We start from the raw sequence: 15,411 nt of genomic DNA on the forward strand, positions 1-15,411 counted from the left end.
TAATAAAGATGATTAGGAGAAATTTTTAACGTTGCTCAAGTTTCTTTTTTTGATGGAGCAATGCTAGATATTTGCGCTTTCTTACTACATTATTTGACCACATCATGTGAAGGTGTAATTAACAGATGACACTACCCAAAAAAAATAATTAACAGTTGTCGTAAAAATAATTAACATCATACATTATGTTGGAGAGCATACAGATTGGAAAGAATTTCTCCTTTTTCTGTTTTTCGTTTACTTAAGACATTGACATAAATTAATTATGTTTTACAGTGTTCAAAGAATAACAAAATAAATTACATAGATAAACTGAAAAAAGAAATCAGTCTAGGAAGGTACTCAAGAGCCAACGTGAAAATTGCACCAAGTACAAAAATCAAAATGAAAGCTAATATTATTTTTCCAATGTACATAAAATTGATTTCTGGTTTCGATACCCTCTTTGGAACATGTAACTTGTCAGAACGCTACAAAAAAACAAAAAACAAAAAACAAAAAAAAAACAGAAATATAAATTAATACAAGCCAAAATTTTAACAATTGGTAAAGAGAACTTTCGATCTTAGGAAAGGCCAATCTCACCCCCTCAAAGGCAACACATTACTGTAAATCAATAGATATACTTGTTAAAAACATTTTACATTGTAGATTCACTTTTCTTGGAACAAAAAGTTAAAAAGAAAATATAACTAGATCTAGAACAAAACCCACTCATTCCAATGTGCAAGCACAATTTTTATTTTTAATTTGTTTTTGGGTTCTAAGGGAGCCGAAGCTCAGAAACAAAACTACATAGACAGACTTCTGGGTCTAGCAACCCCACTCAAATCTTCCGGTAGATAATGTCCAAAACCTTCAAGCACAATTTTTCACTCATCAACATCACAAACAAGTTTTTCTCCATGAGGAGAAATGTAATAGTAGATTTCATGGCATCATGATTACTTAACCAGTTCAGACCAAAACAAAAACTTAATCAGTGTTGTCAAAGGCACTGAGTGAGGCTTTGAGGCATGGTGAGAAAACCATTTGTGGGTAAGATGAGTTTACTAGAGCTTTTATTGCATAAGCAAAAAGCATAGGAACATGAGGTACTTGCCTGATAAAGTTTGTGTGTTAATGCATGCGATGCAGTTGAAAATAGTCAGTGAAAATTAATAATTTATCAGATTGAAGCAGCCTAGCAGGTCTAACTCTAAAATGACTCAGTGTTGAAGTCAAAAGTCATGCAATCTACTTCTAAAATGAACTAAATTTGCTAATTAGACATTGCAATACTATCTTTAAGTATCTTCTGCACTAAAAGAGCGTGTTTACTTAAGTTTTGCAATTTTATGTTAAAATTCTATGTTTCTATGCTGGCATTTTCCTATCCAAACTTGTATTGTTAGTATAGTGTCTCCAGTCATGTTGTGAAGAAGTCTACTGGAGAAGCTCCGTGAAGGTTTTCAAGTATTGGTGAACACAAGCCTAGTGATTTATATTCATATTGAAGCCTCTAAGTACAGCAATCTTATCTTACATATTCAGGAAGGTAACAGTTATTTAGAGACCTAAAGTTTATACAAACTAGGTGGTAAAACCGTTAAAACATGTTTATGAACATGTTTCGCAGGATATTTTGTCTGCATTAGTCACTTGAGAAAGTTCCCAATTTTCAACTGATGTCATCAATAACTTTTGAACACTGCTCCGAAAAGTGACCAGCTCAGTTTGTATTGATCTAGTCTGTTTTTACTATTGAAAGCCTTGTTCCAATAGATGATTTCTGGAACATAAACAAGATGCTCCTAGAAGAATTTTCCTGTATGAACTCAGTTCTTGCATTTAAATTTTGCTCTGTGACTAATGAACTTTTAAGATGATTCTAAATCTTAATTTTTCTTTATTTTTATTATCATTGCTATTTTTTGCCAGTTCACGATCACAGTTCCAAGCATTTTCTTAGACCAACCAAATAGCAGTTCATTACCGTTATAAATGCTCCATATAAGACTTTTCACACTGCATCTCCTTCCATGCATTATTTATTTAGGTTTCCTAAGCAACTTCGATGACACTACTACTGAGCTTGAATTCAAGAGTCAAAACTAATTCGTGGAGATATATCGATTTATCACCAGACTCCTTGTGACATTCCTCATGACCACTCTAATTTTTTCCTTCCTAATGAGCCCTGGAAATTGACCTTCCAAATAAGACCCACTGGAACTGTCTGAGGAATATATCTAATCTTGGTTTTGTCCCATGTTTTCTTCCTATGAAATGTCCATCTTGACTAGAAAATTCCATAAAGTCATCACAGGCTTCACTAATCAAAATAAGAAATCGACTGAATCCATTCATCATTCAATTTTGATTTGCTTTCTTGGTAAGAAAAAATTTTCCTTTAGGAACCACTACAAACAAATGTCCAGTTCAAACTCATCTATGCCTTAAATCTCAGAACAAAATTCTCAACTCACTAAACTTGCACAAACAAAACATATAGAAAACTTTACCATTACTCCAGGAAGTGGCATTGCCATTGGCCTTCCAACCCCTTGTCCACCTCCAATCCCTATACTTGAACAAAACCCAAAATTCATTACAACTCACAATTCAACCATTTTTAACAAAACCCAATAAAATAACTAAATTTGATTTCAATGATTAAACAACCAATTACCAGAAGAATCCACTTGGGAAACGGTCTGTAACCTCCAGCCATTGCCATAATCGACGAGAGCCGAGCTGGGTCCAAAACTGATGGGCTCTTCTCCTTCTTTAAAGGCTTCAATATGCACAGCAAGTGGGTCCCCCAAACCCAATTTCTTGTTTATCAGTGAGACTGCAAAACCTGCCTCTGTCCCCTTCGCGAAGCGGCGTTTCATGCCTGAACTCTGACATTTGACCTCCAGAAACTATCAAAAATTCAAATGATCAGATTCTCATAAAAATTCGATCGAATTATGTAATATCTATACCTATAACGAGAGAGAGAGAGACTACCGGAGGAGGACTTGTAGCTTCTGCTTCGTCCATGAAAGAGAGGGCAATTGTTTGCAATTGAAAGCAGGTAACTTCACGGAGGGGTTCAACTGAAAGCAGGTAATTTGTAAAGCAAGATAATGACACAACTATAATGGTGTTCGGATTGTAATTTGGCCTGGCACTATAATAGTACAGATATTCTATTCAATGTTCGATAGATGGATTTCTCTCTCTCGAGTTTTTCGCGTGCTAGGTTGCCGTTCAGTTTATTTTTCTTCTTAGTTTTACATTAATACCCTTAGCCATTCTGGTGATTTTTTCTTTCAATTTTATGAGCGATGTGTCATTTTTTTCTCTCTGAAGTATGTGACACAGACACCTATATATCTAAAGTAAAATACAGAAAATGGTAAAATATTTAAAATATTTAAAAATAACCTTAATTAATGTAAATATTAAAAATTAAAATTATTAATTAAATAAAAATAATAAATTTATACTTTTTTATATTAAAAAAATTTCAAAATTAAAAAAAAATCAAATAAAAAATCATATTTTTATAAAAAAATAACTACTCATTATCTTTTTTAATTATAAAATAAATTAAAAATCAATGCGGAGAGGTTAGTTATAATAGTAAAAATATAGATTATGGGGCAGATTCAAATTAAAATTACCTTATTATTCCTGGGGTTAAAATTGTCAGATAGAACAGTAAGCCAAAACAAAAGAGAACACGGCGTTGCTTTGTTCGAGCGGTTGCAGAACGTTGCAGTCACTGAAGTTCTCCATTCCCCGCTAGAAGCAACCAGTTTCCCGGCCATTCTTTCTCCTCCATTTTCAATTTCTCCTCATATACAGTTCTCAAAGAACGTTGCAGTTTCATTTGAAAAGTCATGGCATGGCAATCTTTTACCATTTCAGAGTTGTGACGGATGTCCAAGAACCTTATCAAGTTTCAGCTTTACGGACACTCTCTTGAGGTTGGGATTTGTTAGGGTTTTTCTCTCGCTCATATATTTTTCCCCCAATGCCTAATTGGATTGTGGGGGTTTTTTTTTGGGTGTCAATATTTCTATCTTATTACTATGAATATTTTTACTTTGTGTTTAGGTTTGATTATTGTTGGGTAAAATTCTTCATTTCGATCGACAACCTCAACAGGGTAGGTGAAGGGGTGGAGCCTGAGCTTGAGACAGGCGTCCCATTTGGTTTGTTATCTTCATTACCTTCTGGTTTTGCTTCTTTTACTTTTCTGTTTGTTTCTGATTGCTTTTTGTTTCATTTCTTTGTTTGTGACTGTGTGAGTAAGGATCCATTGAAATTATTACCCTTTATCAAACTCTCATGCGTTGCCTCAGTTACAAGTTTACAAGAAATGATTAAACATCCAGAGAGAGATAAAGGATGAGTTTAATATTGTTTAATTTTCTGTGTAAGGGTATTGATTTTACTAATAACTGCGTACTGTAATAGTAGGAGCCAATGAATTAGCTTAAAGCCTTAAACTTGTTTTCTGAAGTTCTTTGTCATTCCTTCCTAACATAGTCCAATAAATTGCCCTGAAATTATCCTTTTGTCTATTTAATGGTTTTCCTTCTCTTTGGACATGCCATTGAATACAAGATTTTCTTAATGTTTACTTTCTCTTTGTTTGCAGATATGCTGCCAGTAGTGAATTTCAAGTGACATCTGGCACTCTTCAAACATGTCATGGTCAAGGGTTTGTAAAAGAGCCCTTCCCCTCTCGCCTTACTTCAAGAACCCACAGCATATCACATGTGAATCCAGGCATGTTGCTTGCTTACACAATGTTGTTAGAGCAGAAAACTTGGTGAATTCCATCTACCTTTGGCATGAAAGTTGAATGTTTATTGTTGATGAATGATGATTCAGATGCATACCTTTCATTGGAGGTTGTAGTACTAGTAGTAGTGCATATCAGAGGCATTTTAGCCACGGTAGTCCTATTTGGCGCTTCAAGCTAGGCTCATTTGACAATTGCGGTCAGCTTCCTCCATTTGCTTCTCAATCTTTGTTGAGAATCCAGCGGCCCTATTCTGCTCAGGCTATCACACAACAGAAATCACGCAAGATGCTGTTGTACCTTACGGGTTTGGTGTTTGCAATGGTGGCAAGCAGTTATGCAGCTGTTCCTCTCTACAGAAGATTCTGCCAAGCTACTGGATATGGAGGCACTGTCCAACGTCGTGAGGTCTGAATCTCTTATATCATTTGGGCTTTAATGTTTGTTTGTTTTTTCCCCAATTTGATTGATTACAACTAAGGCATTGCGGTTTTTCTTTCTGTAGAGTGTTGAGCAGAAGATTGCTCGGCATGCTAAGGATGGCACAGTCACTACAAGGTCTGCTTTCTGCTTCTATAGTAGCTTGTCTTCTTCTTATGTTTGCACAGTTAATTAAATCGTTATTTGTTATTCTGTTGTTGATTTTTCCTCTTCACCACTACCCTAAGATATTAATAAATGAATTTTTGCTAGGTGACGACCCCTGTCCTAATTATACACTACTTCCACTCAACTTCAAAAGTTTTTATGTGAACCTTTGTTTTGTTTCTATCTTATGAAAACCTTATTCTTATACTAGTTTTTTTTTTTTCTTTCTGAAAAGATGTTATTCTCCAATATGTATTATTCTATGACTTGGATTAAAGGAAGATCTGAGTATTAATATTTCCATATGATATCCTCCTGCAGGGAGATTGTGGTTCAGTTCAATGCTGATGTGGCTGATGGAATGCAATGGAAGTTTATTCCTACACAAAGAGAGGTTTTCTCATACAATATGGTTATTTATTGGGTCAATTTCAGTTTAGTACTCTGAACTTTCACCCAAAAGGCATGTGACCACTCCAACCCCAACCCTACCTAAACCACAACCCATATAACCAGCAGCCAAATTCAAACCCCAACCCTCTCTGTCTGGATGATTCCTTGATTTGGTTGCTGAATAAAAAAATTTGAAACGTTCATCCACCACTGATCCCAAATTCCCTGAGCCAAAACAAAAGGCTTATCCCAAATTTTCTGCATGGTAGTGGATCATGAGAACACCACTATCCCCAATTTTTCACAAAATTTTTTCAAAATAAAAACAAGAGTGAGATCCAAATTTTCTGATCTAGTCGATGGCATGCGGGAGGCAAAATCTTCTTGTTGTGGTGGAAAGGAGGGTGGGGATCGGACCCTGGGGTGGGACGTGCTGAGAAGATACTGGGGTGGGAGTAGGGGAAGAGGTCAGGGGAGAGAGTGTGAGGAGGAGGGGTTGTGATTGGGGTGGGATGGTGGGGGTGAGGATGATGAGGGGTTGGTGGCTGTGTCGGTTTTATCGTTTAGGTGGGATTGGGGTTGGAGTGGTGTTGGTGAGAGTGGTTTGGGTGGTGGTTGTAGTCCGAGGGTAGAATTAGGGGAGGAGGAGAACCATTTGAGTAAACATTCAGGGTACTAAACTGAAATTGACCCTTATTTATTCGTAATGTGCATTATTGTTCTTGCTACAATTTTGATGCTTTACCTAACATTCTTGCTTTATTTCTGGAAGGTAAGGGTCAAACCTGGAGAAAGTGCACTTGCTTTTTATACTGCTGAAAATCGAAGCTCAACTCCAATAGTTGGTGTCTCTACGTATAATGTTACCCCTATGAAGGTACTGCTCGATATTTTTAGTGTCTTGTTATGCGGGTTCTAATGGGATTTCTTGACTCTGAGATGAACAATGTTTCAGTGTGTTATTTTTATTGGTTCCATAAACGATTGATTATCTAGCTCTCATGTAACTAAGTTGCTGATTTATTTTACTTAGATGTTGACTATCTTTGGAGGTTTAATGTTCTAAAATGTTTATTTGAGCATCTTGACTAGAATGTTTATGGCAGTCTGACTTAGATGGCACCTTTGAGCTAAAGATTTTTATTTATATGTTTCTATGCAGACTGTAATATTTATCCACTCTAATTCTCTTTGCGCTTCTTCTTTTGGTGGTTCATGTTCGCAAATTAAGACATAAAAATAACAATGTTGACTGAAAGAAATGAAAGGGGTTTAGATCCATCTTTTGTTGTTTCTGAGGGAGCGATGCTAGTATCAGATGCGTTGCTCTTGAAGATATTAATCTCTCTCTCTCTCTCTCTCTCTCTCTCTCTCTCTCTCTCTCAATTCAATATACCTATAAATTATCCGGTAGTAAGTCGATGTCACCTTCAGCTCAAGTAACCCGAAGGATATGTTTTTCCACTCTTTATCATCTACATTTTTCTCAAAACTGAACAGTGTACTTTCTCCACTGGGTCATTAAGTTGCATCTTAGTTCCTTTCCCTCCCTCCCTTTTCTTTTGAAAGTTAGAAATATTTGAACTGTAGAATTTGTTTTGTTTTTACCTATCCGTATTTGAATAGTCAGTGGAGGTGCAGCCACAGCCTTCGTAAATGTTTATATTTGAGGCTTGGCTAAGCATTCTTTCATTTGGGGGTAGTTGTCAGGTTGTTGAAACATGATGTCATTGGAGGGTAACTGTAAAGTTGCTGCATTATGCTGTCATCTAGTATTTAATTCCTGAAAAATTACAATGCTTATAAGCTTGTAACCAGAGACAGGTGGTAACAGAAAATGGAATGTTCGGTCAAGAGAATATGATTATGAGATGAGCTAGAGATTTGTCCTATGTTTAGCAACACTAATTGAGATAACTCTAAACAATGTGGTGAAATTTTTCATTGCCCTCTACTTTCGACCATAGTTTATAGTGTTGCCAAAGAAAAAGGTATGAAACCGAGTTCGTGATCAAGACATCACAAACTCATCCACATGATCCCGATCTTTTGGGACCGGTGTGGTTTCTTGAGATATAGTGTCTGAGGATAAAGAAGGAATAACATAGAAACACTGCATATGAAATCAATGCCAGCCCAAGGAAACATTTGAAAGATGCCTTGACAAATTGTCGGTGTTTTAAGCGGATCATAGGCCTAACCATATCTTGGATTTGAAAACAGATTTGGGCAGGGAAAATGACTAATCATGAGAAACAACTCTGAAATCAAGAGCACTTATGACGAAGTGAGGGTTTATGTCAGTTTTAGTCAGAGATACAGCTCCTGAAATCACGAGGAAGAAAATAGCAGGTTTTTTTTAATATAAGATTGTAGTAAATTTGCTTTCCATGAATTTAGGGTGTTACAAGATTGTTAACGCCTGCACGAATATGACCTAGATTTGTTTGATTTCCAAGAAACCACCATATTTGAGAGTAAAGAATTACTGACCCTTCAGCTTGGTCATAAGTTTGCGGTGAAGTTGCTATCTATGAGATTGAGGGAGTGTGTAGCCTAAACATATGTTCACTTTATTGGTTAAAAAGTCATGCCTACTATTTTGGTATTGCATATTTAAATAACCTCAGATTTCTGTAAGTTGTCCAGAGAGTTGTAAGTTTTGTATTGTAGATAATGTTATAAGTTTTGTATTTTCGAATATAGTACGTTGAGAGCCCTGCTTCATTCCACTTTAGAATCCTTGACTAGAGATAATTGTTGATTTCCTTTTTCCAGTAAAGTGTTTCATATCTATTTTCCGGAAGTGATAATTAATTCTTCTTTTTTTCTTCAGGCTGCAGTTTACTTCAATAAAATACAGTGTTTTTGCTTCGAGGAGCAGCGCCTTCTTCCGGGGGAGCAGATTGACATGCCTGTAAGTAGCGTTGTATGAATCAGTAATTGTTTTCGAAGGAAAATCATTCTGCTAAGGGACATCTTTCTTTTGCAGGTGTTCTTTTATATCGACCCTGAGTTTGAAACAGATCCAAGAATGGATGGTATCAATAACATAATTTTGTCCTACACATTTTTCAAGGTTTCAGAGGAATAAAGATGATCTGTCATTTCAATAATTGTGAAGATTGTCACAAAGTTACATAAGCGACCATACTCAAAACATCAAGAAAGAAAGAGGACAACAGAAGATCTTTATATGTCAATATTTGGTGCTTTTTATTTTAAAATTCATATTTATTTCAGATCACGTTTCCTCAGCAGGTTACACGAGATTTCATGACATGAAAAACTGAGGACAATATGCATTGGAAAGATTTAAAGGAAGAGATCAAGATTTTGACAATAACACTACATTGGTTGGAAATACTAGATATATAATGTATTTTTTATCAATTTGAAAATGACTAGAGACTGAATAATATGTTGATGAATTTTATTCTTCTCATACATAACTTATGCATTGTTCTCAAGTAGCGTACATGAGCTTAGCAAGTTGGCTAGAGCGGATGTACTCCCCACTCTACACTTGAGGTTGAACTTCCATGGTATCTTTGTAGTGTGTTTGTGTATGAGAAACCCCCTCACCCTTATAGTTTAGACTATCGTTTGCATTAAAAAAGAATCGAAGTCAAAACCAATTTAATTACTAAAAACTCTCTCTCTCTCTCTTCTGCCCCCACTCCCTCGCTGGCCCCCGCGGCACGGGCAGTATTGGATTTTTAACACTATCCATAAAAATAATTTTAGGAAGCTATAAAGACAGTTCCCATTCTTTCTCCAAGTTAAGCAACATATCCATATTGTGCCTCAGCACATGAAATATAGGCATTTGGCTAGTCTAGCCTTAAATGCTAGAAAACACCTTAAATGGTAGAAAACAAAATTCCGGGATGAGTATTGCAAACATTTCTAAGTGCAAGGAAGAAAAACACAGAAAGAAAAGATTTTTCTAACTATATGCTAATTCCTAATGTCAGTACAAGTAGTTGTAGGATGGATCACACTACTGTTTGAGCTCAAATGCCAATAGGAGAACAAACAGAAGCAAAATCTTTCTGCTCTTTTGTTCGAAATGATTTTCCATCTTCATGCATTCAAGGGCCCATACCGATCTTCTTCTTACCTTTGTTCTGCTTTCCATGTCCCTTCTTGTTCTCTCTGAACACATGGGCACCAGAGCTGCGGTCTCTAGATGGAGTTGCATGTAACAAATGCTTCACATCAAGTACACCATTTCTAAAGCGACCTTCACTCGCTTTCAGAACCCTGTTCTGAGGCCTTTGCTTCTCCATTGATCTTTTAGAACCACCACTGAAATTGCCACCAAAACGTCCAAGAACCATATTCTATGCAGATTGATTATTGGGTTAGTAAAAGTTGACCATGCTTCCCCATTCAACAAGGGCAATGGAAGAGAATAATCACCTGTTCCAGCATTTTTTTCTCCCTTTCCTTTTGATTCTTCATTACCACTCTTGCTATACTTAGAGGAAGTCTCTGCTTCTTTGGAGGCTGTTTCAAGGGCAAGCACACATGAATATTTCTGGAATGCACGCAAATGAATATTTCTGGAAACTGGAAAGCATGCAAATGAATAAATACACAACCATAGTTGAAGGAAGCAGTGCTACTAGGAGCTCAGTGTACAACTGAAGGAAACCAATGTCCTATTTCTGTTAATGAGCTGTGTGCTTTACACTGATATTAGCACCATCCGTTTTATTGAACTAAAGTAATAACTTAAACAACGGTCTGTCACAGCCAATCACCAGCCCACTGAAAACGCGATTGGAACCACCGCATCCACATTAACAAAACAAAACCATCATCATAACAGGCAACACACCTTAAAAACTAACTGCTATAAGCTACATGAGCTTCAATCCACATTAAGCTAAATGATGGACCATCTCTACACTCATTAGAACTCAAAGCTTAATATTAATTTCAAGAATGAACTTTTTCCATGGTCAATTATCCAAGCAAGTATTTATACCTTATGAGGTACCTTAGCCTTTCAAATCATCATGGATGGGTTGAATTTAGGAGGAGATGAGTCATCAATAAACTAGCCCGAATAGGATTTACATGCAAAAGATGCTAGAGGATTCAATTGTATCATGATGATTGTGACATGAGATTTTCGATTGAAGGAGGTAATTATCAAACTGGCTACAGGTACATGACAACAAAGCTTGTAAAGTGTGGAAATAATAGGCACTATGGAAATTCTCCCGCTCACTTATCTTTCCAATAGTGAATCCTTTTCCCATTCCCACAACAAACCAGAACTCAAAAGAAAGCAGTGCATAGCTTAGCTTAATATGTTACTTTTGAATAAAATCAGGGCAAAGGTCCATACCTTTCCACCTAGAGAAATCACTTTCCTATTCTCCAACTCCTTCCTTTGCTTCCATGTCATATGAGAAGAACCTGTGATGCAAAAGTTTGACATGAAAAAGCAGACTAAAACTAGCTTTAACACAACTGAAAAGGCACACATTCAAACATATGAAGTTGTTCTATCATATTACTTATATAATAAGTTCAATGCACAAATCATGAAGATTGATATCTCATTAATACTTTCCTATATATATATAGTGGGCAGATCAATGACACTATGTTTTTTACACAAGTTTTTTTTACACAAATTGTATTTAAGTATAACTTTATTTCCCAGCTCATGAAATATCTCACACACAACCTAATATGGTTGAATCCAATTTCCCCACATCCTAATTAAGCAAGGTGTAGCAGGTTATTATAAATCAAGACATATTTTACTCATCACATCATGGCTTTTCTACTGTAAGACCTCTTCCTAAGAATCTTCCAAAATATAAATATGATTTTGCAGATATTGACACATTCTCTCAAGAAGGAAAACTTTAGCAATACTATCTATTGTTTCACAAAGATATAAACAAAAATACCTCTTCACTTCCTGGTAATAATAAATACCAACAATTAGTACAGATGATTACGAGAAAAAACCTCCATGATAACAGGTGAACTGGTAAATAGCACCCCTTCATACTTTAAATAAATCTTGATCATTCATAGGGTAAAGGAGTTTTCCCTCATGCTTTAAATTTTTGGTAACACTATCCATTTTGAACTGAACAACCATGCAATTGCAGTTTTCTCAACTAACTATTTACTAGAATATAACCATGCCTCAAGTTTAATAGTGGCACCTCAAAGGTTCCAAATCTTCACTGCACCTTGATACCAATGAGACCATGGATTTCAGAATCCAAATTCAGTTGTTAATGAACCCTAATTAGACAGGACTGTACGTAAATTTAGGAGAATCAAGTTCAAACTCATGAAAGATCCCTCCAACCTTTTGAATTCTAGTGCATCTAACCATGTATGACATATTCCATAACCTCTTGATTAATAGCTCTTATGAAACATCTTTGGTGCACTCTAACTCTCCAACTAGAGCATCTCGAGTCTAGCCAATTTTTTGATTTGTAGTTTGATTAAACTAAGACTTTATGTCCATCAAATGCCATGATATACTTGCAAATCAAGAATGCAATCCTGGACATGCAACAGAACTTGATTAAGCAAGAAACTAGCTCCGTATTCACATGGTTAAGAGACTGTTGCCATATAAGCAAACATATACTTCACTCTGTTAAGTGTCAATGCTGATTTCCTGATTCAATGACAATCTCAAATAAGCTCGAAATACAATCCATTCACTTCTAACACATATCCATAATCACAGCACAGAGAACATAAGTTCATCAAGAAGTTTGAAATTGATTTCAAGATACTGCTGAGAATCTAAAACTGGAGCAATGTACTTTTCGACACTACAGTTTCTTAAATAATTCAGGTCATCCAAGCCCGAAACTGACCAACATAATCACTATATGCCAATCCTTTACAAACTAGCATGTCTGCGTCATGTAGGACCAACCTAGTTTCATTCATCCTTAAGCTATTCATTACAACTATTTTCTCATATTATGCTGGTTGATTTTACAAGGAAGATGCAAAACAATATCAGTTTAGAATAATTCAAATTTTTTATCAGTTTTCACAATATACATAATATTATCACTGTATCAGCAAGAATCACAAAATTAAGAGCATAGTTAAACAAACAGAGCTACCAATAGGGTTACAGGTGCTTTTTTCCGTTGACAACCCTCCATTAAAACAACAAAAGAAATTGGATGAATCATGAAAGTGGAAAACAAGAGATAAATACACATACCCAAAAGCTCAATCTGTTTCGAAATCTTCCTCATGTCCATTTTTTGGATCTCGGTGGCAATTTCTTGGTTATCAGTGACCATGTTTTGGTCCTTCCTATCCGTTTGTCTCGTAGAGGGTCTCCCTTTGTTTCTTCCCTTATTCTTATGCATTTTTTGGACTTCTTCGAACAATTTGAAGGAACAAAGTATTGCAGAATTTTGTAAAACCCAATAACCTGCCAGGGAGAAACACAGCCCTCAGAGATTGAGCTCAAACTACATAGCCTTGTGTGTGTGTGTGTGTGTGTGTGTGTGTGTTTGTGTCTTCACATTTCATTTTCTCAACTGAAAACCACAAATTAAAATTAAAATTAAATGAAATACCTCATGCACTTTACCAGCCTATAGGATGAAGCACGAATTTGAAATAAATAATTAGAAAAAATAACCTCAAGCACTTCCACCAAACGAACCACGGAAGGTGAAGCACAATTTTAAATTTAAAAAAAATATATATATATGAAAGATGACAGAATGTGATTCCACTCTGTATGTTTTGATCAAAACACAACAATCAAACATACAGAAAAACAAAATTAACAAAAAAACCCAGGTAAATGACATGAAATTTATATAAAGAAATGCATCGATTTCAACGGCAAAACCCAAAAACCTATGCACCTCTCCCTTTTTTAACTTTCTAAGCTTCTTTTTCAAACACTCTGCTTTGCCACAGCAATGGTAAAACCCAAAAACAGTCCAAATTCAATCAACCTAAATTAAAACAGTCCAAAAACACGAACTCTGAAACACCCACTTATTCAAACAGTAAAAACAAATAAATAAAATCAGAAATAAAGAAAAATTCAGAAACTTCCATACCTTTAATGGAAAGCCAGAGGCAGTGAGATGAAAGTGGAGGGTGGCAGTACTAGAGAACTGATGCAGTGAAATTGAGAGAGGAGGGAGGAGGCGGAGCAAGAGTTGAGAGAGAGTTTGAATCGCGCGAAAAAGAAAAAAAGTGAAAACTAAAACGACTGGCAGTACTATATAGGGATGGCAAAAATTCCCGCGGGGGCGGGTTCCCGTCGGGTCCCCGACCCTAATCAGGGAGATTTCGGGACCAAATGGTTATCGGGTATGGGGATTCACGAACTTAAAAAATTCCCGACGGGTATGGGGAGGGGATGGTATTGGCTTCTCCATCCCCGAATCCGACCCGAAAATATATATGTTTATATTTAAATAAATAAATATATAATTATAATATTTATGTTTAACCCTAAGTTAACATCTCTCTCCTAATTCTTCCTAATCTTTTCTAGAATTTCATATTGATGTGATTTTGAATAGTTGAGTTGAACTTAATAGTTAATTTGGATGTGCTGAATGATAATTTAATATGAAACTTAATGTTAAAATATATGATAAATATTTTTTGTGCAAAAAAAATTGGGGATTCGGGGCGGGTATGGGGGATAGTCCCCCGACGGGAACGGGGACGGGGATTCGCCGAAACCTATTAAACGGGGATTGGTTCGGGGATGGAGAGCGGAGACGAGGATGGTATTGTCATACCCGGCCCGTTGCCATCCCTAGTACTATAGAACATATGTCAGTTTATGAGTTACCCACCACAATGACCGGCATGCTACAATCACTTTTGATAAAGCCCACCAACACAAAAAATATAGGGAAATAGCTCTAAATGCCGCCTTTTTTATAATTTTTTATGAAAATACCACATCTCCTCAATTTTTTTGCAACTATCACTTATTGCACACATATCACTTTTTTTTTTCCTCTCTCTCTCTCTCTCTCTCTCTCTCTCTCTCTCTCTCTCTCCATCTAGCTAACTACGCATCTTCTCGCGAAGAAGAAGATCAAGAACAACCTACAGAACCCACAGTTTTGCCCTTAAAACCCAGTTCTTCCTCTTCCTCTTTGTTTTCTTCTCTACCCAAATCCAAACCTCAATTGCGTCTCTCTTTGAATCCCTTCTGCAACCTAAACAAACCCAAACAAAACCATCTTTTCTGAATATGACAACATGTGTTGGCATTAGGTGGCCATTGTTTGAGCATTTGGGTCCAATTTTGGGGGGTTTTGAAGTCTGGGTTTACATGCCCTCTTCAAGAACAGCAGTCGTATTGTGATTTTATTGCGGTTGTATTGTAGTCGTATTGCTATGGTATTGTTGTTATATTGATTTTTTTTGGTGTTTTATTGATATGTTACTGTAATTTAATAGGAATATATGTTGATATCATTTTTCTTTATCTGCTTGTGATTTGAGTAGGAGTTGAGATTATTCTTGGCTGAAGTATAATTTATGATCTCTCTCTTTCTCTCTCTCTCTCTCTCTACTCTTTGTATTTTTTTCTCAACATTTATGTGTTAATTTAATGTCTGGCATTGTTTTGGAACCAT

At 36.1% G+C, this 15,411-nt stretch overlaps 3 protein-coding genes across 7 annotated transcripts; 1 reads left to right on the forward strand and 2 right to left on the reverse strand.

The window, feature by feature from the left end:
- Nucleotides 1–204: 204 nt before the first annotated feature.
- LOC117633541 lies at nt 205–3,222 on the reverse strand. 2 transcript variants are annotated; one of them, XM_034367181.1, is made up of 4 exons: nt 2,995–3,222; nt 2,672–2,906; nt 2,505–2,563; nt 205–470 (listed from the first exon to the last, which is right to left on the reverse strand). In XM_034367181.1, the coding sequence occupies exons 1-4, from the start codon at nt 3,025–3,027 to the stop codon at nt 300–302; spliced, it is 498 nt and encodes a 165-aa protein (XP_034223072.1). In that variant the 5' UTR covers nt 3,028–3,222; the 3' UTR covers nt 205–299. The 2 variants fall into 2 exon arrangements, with proteins under 2 accessions (XP_034223072.1, XP_034223073.1); XM_034367182.1 differs by lacking the exon at nt 205–470 and adding an exon at nt 715–856 and having other exon boundaries at nt 2,995–3,220.
- A 484-nt stretch (nt 3,223–3,706) lies between these two features.
- Nucleotides 3,707–9,209, forward strand: LOC117635915 (cytochrome c oxidase assembly protein COX11, mitochondrial-like). 4 transcript variants are annotated; one of them, XM_034370298.1, is made up of 9 exons: nt 3,707–3,959; nt 4,090–4,187; nt 4,637–4,767; nt 4,873–5,191; nt 5,289–5,341; nt 5,693–5,765; nt 6,537–6,641; nt 8,601–8,681; nt 8,757–9,209. In XM_034370298.1, the coding sequence occupies exons 3-9, from the start codon at nt 4,685–4,687 to the stop codon at nt 8,856–8,858; spliced, it is 816 nt and encodes a 271-aa protein (XP_034226189.1). In that variant the 5' UTR covers nt 3,707–3,959; nt 4,090–4,187; nt 4,637–4,684; the 3' UTR covers nt 8,859–9,209. The 4 variants fall into 4 exon arrangements, with proteins under 4 accessions (XP_034226189.1, XP_034226191.1, XP_034226190.1 ...); XM_034370300.1 differs by having other exon boundaries at nt 4,090–4,141; XM_034370299.1 differs by having other exon boundaries at nt 4,141–4,187.
- Nucleotides 9,210–9,616: 407 nt separating this feature from the next.
- LOC117633482 lies at nt 9,617–14,034 on the reverse strand. Its single transcript, XM_034367107.1, has 5 exons — nt 13,864–14,034; nt 13,002–13,217; nt 11,127–11,197; nt 10,190–10,276; nt 9,617–10,110 (listed from the first exon to the last, which is right to left on the reverse strand). Exons 2-5 carry the CDS (start codon nt 13,150–13,152, stop codon nt 9,859–9,861), a joined length of 561 nt encoding a protein of 186 aa, XP_034222998.1. The 5' UTR covers nt 13,153–13,217; nt 13,864–14,034; the 3' UTR covers nt 9,617–9,858.
- Between the last annotated feature and the right edge of the window lie 1,377 nt (nt 14,035–15,411).

Source organism: Prunus dulcis, chromosome 7, assembly GCF_902201215.1.
Source record: "Prunus dulcis chromosome 7, ALMONDv2, whole genome shotgun sequence".
Taxonomy (NCBI): Eukaryota; Viridiplantae; Streptophyta; class Magnoliopsida; order Rosales; family Rosaceae; genus Prunus; species Prunus dulcis.

Excerpts from the sequence above, each read along its gene's own strand:
- LOC117633541 (XM_034367181.1), bottom strand. The coding sequence starts at position 3,027 with ATGGACGAAGCAGAAGCTACAAGTCCTCCTCCG. Across the intron at positions 2,564-2,671 it reads TTCCCAAGTGGATTCTTCTG|GGATTGGAGGTGGACAAGGG; the intron begins GTAATTGGTTGT and ends GTTCAAGTATAG. Across the intron at positions 471-2,504 it reads TGCCACTTCCTGGAGTAATG|CGTTCTGACAAGTTACATGT; the intron begins GTAAAGTTTTCT and ends GTTTTTTTGTAG.
- LOC117635915 (XM_034370298.1), top strand. The coding sequence starts at position 4,685 with ATGTCATGGTCAAGGGTTTGTAAAAGAGCCCTTCCCCTCTCGCCTTAC. Across the intron at positions 5,192-5,288 it reads GCACTGTCCAACGTCGTGAG|AGTGTTGAGCAGAAGATTGC; the intron begins GTCTGAATCTCT and ends TTCTTTCTGTAG. Across the intron at positions 8,682-8,756 it reads GGGAGCAGATTGACATGCCT|GTGTTCTTTTATATCGACCC; the intron begins GTAAGTAGCGTT and ends TTTCTTTTGCAG.
- LOC117633482 (XM_034367107.1), bottom strand. The coding sequence starts at position 13,152 with ATGCATAAGAATAAGGGAAGAAACAAAGGGAGACCCTCTACGAGACAA. Across the intron at positions 11,198-13,001 it reads GAAACAGATTGAGCTTTTGG|GTTCTTCTCATATGACATGG; the intron begins GTATGTGTATTT and ends TTTGCATCACAG. Across the intron at positions 10,277-11,126 it reads TGATTTCTCTAGGTGGAAAG|CCTCCAAAGAAGCAGAGACT; the intron begins GTATGGACCTTT and ends CCCTTGAAACAG.